Source organism: Fusarium coffeatum (genome assembly GCF_003316985.1).
Source record: "Fusarium coffeatum strain FIESC_28 chromosome Unknown BRIP53273_contig_291, whole genome shotgun sequence".
Taxonomy (NCBI): domain Eukaryota; kingdom Fungi; phylum Ascomycota; class Sordariomycetes; order Hypocreales; family Nectriaceae; genus Fusarium; species Fusarium coffeatum.
The window spans coordinates 24193-30619 of NW_022158082.1; the positions used below are offsets into that span (position 1 = coordinate 24193).

Genomic DNA, 6427 nt, shown 5'->3' on the forward strand with positions numbered 1-6427 from the left:
TTGTTGTGTAAAGCGTCTAGAATAGCTAGCTCCCTGTTAATTACCACCACCCAAGGCTCGCGTTATTCAACGCTAGAGTCATACACACATTAACTGCTTTCATCCGCCTCGTGAAATGTATTGAAATATTCCTACTAACTCCAAACACCTTTGCTAGTGTTACATCGTGTCGTCTATTGCCAAACATCAACTCATGAGCAGAGACTGTTTACTCTAGTTTAGCGGCCCCTTGGGATGTGCTCGACCGGTTGCTCTGCACGCCCTTTTTAGAGCTAGCATCGTCATCGGCAGGCCGCTTGCGAGGCCAGTCAGGACAGATATCAATATTATCCCTTGGAAACCACCACTCGAGGAACAAGAAGAAGAGATAATCCACAACACAACAAAGACAGAACAACTTTCCAGCCCAGATACCGCAGCCGTAGTAGCGTTTTAGACGGTCAATGAGGGCGAAGTTTCGTATGCGGCTGCCGTAGCCTGAAGTATCAACACCGTAGAACTCGTCCTCTGGGATGGTTCCTGATATGCCGTCGTAGACACGCTCTGTGCGCATGGCGACGTTTTGCCATGAGTACATCTTTTTGACCTGTTCGTGGAACTTTTCGGTCCGGATCTTGCCGGCGCGCATGGCGCTGATTGCTTTACTTGTGGCGAGAACAATATCATCTTCTTCTGGCTTGGCAAAGGTTGTCATGTGGGAGGGGAGGACTTCTGGAATACCACCAACGGCGGTACACACAACGTAGAGTCCACAGCTGGCAGCTTCGACAATGACGGTGCCGAAGGCTTCGGTGAGAGATGGATGGAGGTAAATGTGCCCGCGAACCATGACATCGCGAACTTCTTCATGGCGAATAGGACCAAGCATTTCCACGCGATCTTGAAGGACATTAGTTTCGATCATTTGCTCTAGGTCGATGGCTTTAGGACCAGAGCCTGCGATGATGAAACGTGTGTTTGGGTGGTTCTCAAGCACGCGGGGAATAGAGGCGATAAGAAGATCTGTACCCTTGTTGTAGAAGAGACGAGAGATGACGACGATAGTGATGGTATCGCGAGGGCCAATTCGTTGTGGCGGAGGATAAAGCGGTGCTTCAGGATTGAAAGATGTCGCTAGGGGTGAAGGTAATGCAGGAACATCCTTTGGACGGAAGTTTTCTGCGACAACAGCGTTGGGTATCACCGAGACCATGACTGGGTCAAGAGATGCACGAAGCACTGTGTTTTCTTTGCTGTATGGAGTTAGGGTATGCTAATAGTTGGATGATAAACGATGACTGACCATGTATGGCTTACACAAATACTGTGATCAACATCACTCAGAATGAATTTCATGAGCTTGTTAGTGAGAATAGTACCCGCATCAGCGAAGCCAAAGAGCGAGTGATCGGTAAAGACCGTTCTCAAACCCATCGTACGGGCATGCAGAATAGCCTCATGACAAAGACTGCTAAGACTTCCATGACCATGCACAATCTCGATTCTCTCACGAATACATATGTTTCTGAAGATGGGAAAGAATGAGAAGACGGTTGGAAACGTGGCGGCGCGGTAGATAACTAGGAAGGGAACGTGGTAGACTTTGACACCGTTGGTAAGGTAGCGGATGCCTTTGCGGTCATCGTAGGCATGGGTGATGATAATGACCTTGTGGCCACGGTCGACGAGCTTTGTGGCGAGTTGATAGATGTGAGATTCGATGCCCCCTGGTTGTGGAAAGAAGAAGTCGCTAACCATAGCGATGTTGTATGTGCGGCGTGTCATGATGGCGGTTAGAAAGGGGGATCCGCCGGCCCTTTCTCAGCTATATAGCGTATCAATCAGCACTTGCTGAGATGTAAGGCATGTATCTGAGGCCGTCTGATTATGGAGATGTCGATTGTTGAATGGTAGATGAGATGCGTCTCATTCAAAGTATTGTCTTCTCATATTGAACCACGTCTAAGTGAACAGGGGTGAAGTAGACAAGCGTTAGAGAGTGGAGCTGGCCAGATGGGCGGGAAAAGATGGCGTAAAGCTTGGGAGGTATCCAAGTCTCATCTCAAACTGACTCAGTCATGCCAAACTGTGTTTATCAATGTCAAAAAAAGAAAACGAAATTAAATACAGATGAGAGTCATCTTAGTTTTTAGTTCAGGCGTCTTTAATAAATTTGATCGATTATTGTTTAGAATGTAAGTGGTTAATGAACATGTACAGCTTGTACCTGAACATGCACGGACCGAGCCAGAAATTTAGCGGTCAACAATGGCAGAAACCCGATAAGATCTCAATCCACCCAAAATTTCTGGGAATTTGAAGCGACTTGAGGCCCCTCCATCGCGAAATCTGGCGAAGCAATTGTCGAAAAAATGTATGCCAGATACGTTCCTCCCCCAAAGGGTGGAAACACCTCCAATTCGGCTCCTTCAAATTCTGCGCCATCACCAAGAGTCACTACAAACGCAGCTCCTGCTCCTGCGCCCGCTGCCAATTCATATGGCTATTCGCGATACGTCCCTCCGAGCGCAAAGCCTGCGCCGCCTCAACCTACGGCTCCCCAGAAGCAATACTTTGACGATGAGCCTACAGCGACTCCCAAGAGGAAATTTGATTTCACAGAAGAGGCGCAAAACTCTCCCCAGCCCGACAGTAAAAAGTCAAAGACAGTAGAGCCAAGTACGCCGCAAAAAGCAAGCGAAGAAGCGCCCAAGAAAAAGAAGAAGGTTAGAAGAGGCAAGAGAAGAACAGCAGCCAAGGACGATTCCGACGATTCCGATGATGAGCCAGCGCAGAAAGCGCCTGAACCCAAATCCGAAGCGCAAAAGCCTGTGGAAAAGGACGAGCCCAAGGAAGCAGAGGATGTGCAAGAAGAGAGTCGCGCTGTAGAAGAGGACACTGCAGAGGTGAAGGAACAGCAAAAGAAGGACAAGAAGAAGGATAAGAAAGAGAAGAAGGAGAAGAAGGAGAAGAAGAAGGACAAAGAAGAAAAGCAAGAGTCCGAAGAGTCCAGTACTCCCACGGTCACAGCCGAGGATGCCGATGAGGATGTACCCATGGTCGACGCCGCCGAACCCACAGAGGAATCCAAGGCTATTGCCAAGGAGCCGGTAGCGGAAGAGAAAGAGACAAAAGAGAAGCGAAGAGAAAAGAAGAAGAAAAACAAGGAACCTCAACCTACTGAGGAGGAGGAAGAAGACAAGGAAGAGAAGAAGCGGCATAAGACTGTTATGGAGCGATTGGAGAAGTCTCTCAAGCTGGCTGGTGAAATGGCCCCAGAGGAAGACGACGAGGAAGACCAGGGCGAACTCCATGGACTCGAACCCCTACCACAACCAGCACCTGTAGTCACACTCACCGATGCAAAGCCGACTGACGACGAGACTCTTCCCCCCTGGTTAGCAAAGCCCATCCGGGTTTCGCAGGATACTCGAACACCATTCTCTAAGCTCGATATTCTACCCAAAGCCTGCCGTGTGTTGGAAGAGAAGGGCTTTAAAGATGCCTTTGCTGTGCAGACTGCTGCTCTTCCTCTGTTGCTTCCTACAAGCAGACCCGGCGACGTGTGTGTTTCTGCAGCCACTGGTTCCGGAAAAACACTCGCCTATGCTTTGCCTGTCACGCGGGATATTAGTCAAGGTTGCCTCACCCGATTAAGAGCACTGGTTGTTCTACCGACTCGTGAACTGGTGAAGCAAGCTCAAGAGACGTTTGAGCTTTGCGCTAGAGCGTTTGATGGTGGTGATCGTAAGAGAGTCCGAGTGGGTATCTCTGTTGGTAGTCAATCTTTCGAAGATGAGCAGAAGGCTTTTATGGAACAGGAGCTCCGATACGACCCTGAAGCATACAAGAAGCTGCAAGAGGAGACTCAACAACAAAATCAGTTGAAGTTGGGTCTTTCCGCGACAGACAGCCTCGAGGACCTTGAGGACACAGACCCTCGATTGAGCAACAGGAACGGCTACGTTGCTGACTTCCTCTCCAAGATCGATGTTTTGATCTGCACACCCGGTCGACTCGTCGAGCACATGGAGCAAACACCAGGATTCAGTCTCGACTACGTTCGATGGTTGGTAGTTGATGAAGCTGATAAGCTTCTGGCGCAGAGCTTCCAAGGCTGGCTGGATGTGGTCATGGAAAAGTTCCGCGTTAACAAGCCTACTGCCCGCGATTTCCCCGACATCGACTTTTCTGGCGTTCGGAAGATCATTCTCAGTGCTACGCTTACTAGAGACTTGAGTTTGCTCAACCAGCTGGGCTTGCATAGACCGCAGATGATCGTTCTGGAGAGTGACGGTGATGTCCAGATCGCCGAGCATTCTCTGCCTGGGCAGTTGAAGGAATTCTCTATCAGAGTCCACGACACGGGTCTCAAGCCTCTCTACTTGCTTGACCTTCTCCGCAGTCAGGATATGCTCATGGCCAGTCCTAACAAGGATCTGGAAACTTCCAAGCCTGATGAGGCTGCAGACTCAAATACTAGTTCTGATTCCGATTCAAGCTCCGATTCAGATTCCGACTCTGACGCTACCTCCGACACAAGTTCGGACTCTGATTCCGACTCTGAATCTGAGGCCAAGCCTAAGGCTTCAGGTCGATCACTCAAATCACATGTCCCTGCCTCTCTCATCTTCACAAAATCCAACGAGGCCGCACTGCGTCTATCGCGCCTGCTTGCTCTCCTGGATCCTTCATTGGAATCGCACATCGGCACACTCACATCCACAACGCCAACACATATCCGCCGCAAGACCCTTCGAGCATTCTCAACACCCTCATCCCCCATCCGCCTCCTCGTCGCCTCCGATCTCGTCGCCCGTGGTATCGATCTACCCAATCTCGACCACGTCATCAACTACGACCTACCTCCTAGCGTGTCAGGTTACGTGCACAGAGTTGGTCGTACAGCACGAGCTGGTCGGTCAGGATGCGCATGGACGCTCGTTGGAGATGACGAAAGTTGGTTCTATAACAAGATCGGAAAGAATGCAGGCATCAAAAGAGGTCAGAAGATGGAGAGGACAAGAATCGAGGAGATTGACGAGAAGCGTGTTGAAGAGTATGAAGCTGCTTTGGAGAAGCTGGGACAAGAAGCCGGAAGGCGATAGAGGCGTAAAGGACATAAAATTAGCATGCTTAGGATTAATACATAGAATCAACGTGTACATTTGGACTATCTATCAAGAACCCCGGTGACTTATTCTGCCTCTCCTTCAAGCTAACCCGGTACCTAGCGACAGACAAAGGTTTGTGTGCCTGAATATAACAACACAGATCCTTTCCAGGATCGGGAAGGATACCTCTGAGATTCGGGTTATTATTATAAGATGGCCTAAGTGCTAGTCTAAGGAAACATAAAGCAACCGAATTATTTCGTCTCTTATGATTTTAGGGGCCAGTTTTCCTAATAATCTGAGGGTCCTCCTCCTTTCGTGCCATCTGCAACGGAAGCCAACAACTTCTTCAGTTCGCAGTACTGCTCTGGGTTCTGTTTTTTTGCTAGGGTACGAAGTGCAATTTCGTGAAGAGACTTGTCTCGATTGGCGTTCTTGGACTTCGCAAGAGCTTCCTTGGCATCAAAGACATTCTTGTAGAGGCTTCGAATGACCTCAGAAGTGACAAGTTCGTCTACCAAGTCGGTTATCTCAAGGTCATCTTGTGATTGGTCTTGACGTTGAGCTTCTTTGACGGCGAAACGTACTTCTCCGTCGAGCGGGTAAAGACGCATGATGTTGAGCACGTGGTCCAATTGCTCTTCCGTAAACCCCCAATCGCGGAAGGTTCGAAGTAAGGCGCGGGTAGAACGTCTACGTTGTTGTTCATGATCTAGAGCACCTTGAGCTTGTGGCTCCTCAAGGCCACTCCCGAAGATAGCAAAAAGTATCAGTGATTCATAAGAAAGGACTTGCCGGATCTTGCAACGCCTGAAATGAAGTGATTTCTAGCTCTTGCATCATGCATGCCAGTAAGACATTTCTGCATAGGCTCTGGTAGATTGTCATAGACCTCCTGAATCAATTCAGGGGCGGCTTTGTTGCCGTTGACGTTCTCAGTACCTTTGAACTCGGAGACTAGATCAACCTCAGGTAGCGCCTGTCGAATCGCAAAGTGTAGCGATACGCTTGCTGACTCCGAAATTCTGGAAGATAAGGCTTGGCACTGGGAGGATGCTTTAGTGCGTTCAAGGCAAAGGATTGCGCCTTTATGGTCTTTTGGGAGATAGCCATCTTGATGGTAACCTCGACAAGCTCACTTTCGTCAACTCGTTCGACATACTGAGCAATGGTCTCCTCCATGAGAGTGGCATATGGTAGACCGACCTTTGGATCAATGGCACCCTCAATTCTTGGATGGGTGATGATCATGGTCCGGTATTCCTCAGGTCGATGAAATCGACACAATGACCTCGGAACATGTGGTCAGATGCGTTATCAGAACCGGCATCAGG

General features: G+C 49.2%; 3 protein-coding genes across 3 annotated transcripts; 1 reads left to right on the plus strand and 2 right to left on the minus strand.

Annotated features, from left to right (window-relative positions):
• Window positions 1-208: 208 nt before the first annotated feature.
• Window positions 209-1764, minus strand: FIESC28_10225 (uncharacterized protein; the record flags this gene model as incomplete). Its single annotated transcript, XM_031164359.1, has 2 exons — window positions 209-1232; window positions 1283-1764. The coding sequence occupies 2 exons, from the start codon at window positions 1762-1764 to the stop codon at window positions 209-211; spliced, it is 1506 nt and encodes a 501-aa protein (XP_031011585.1).
• Window positions 1765-2351: 587 nt separating this feature from the next.
• On the plus strand, window positions 2352-5087 carry FIESC28_10226 (uncharacterized protein; the record flags this gene model as incomplete). The annotated part of the gene is made up of 1 exon (XM_031164360.1): window positions 2352-5087. One exon carries the CDS (start codon window positions 2352-2354, stop codon window positions 5085-5087), a length of 2736 nt encoding a protein of 911 aa, XP_031011586.1.
• A 296-nt stretch (window positions 5088-5383) lies between these two features.
• FIESC28_10227 (uncharacterized protein) lies at window positions 5384-6344 on the minus strand (the record flags this gene model as incomplete). The annotated part of the gene is made up of 2 exons (XM_031164361.1): window positions 5384-5786; window positions 6061-6344. 2 exons carry the CDS (start codon window positions 6342-6344, stop codon window positions 5384-5386), a joined length of 687 nt encoding a protein of 228 aa, XP_031011587.1.
• Window positions 6345-6427: the final 83 nt, after the last annotated feature.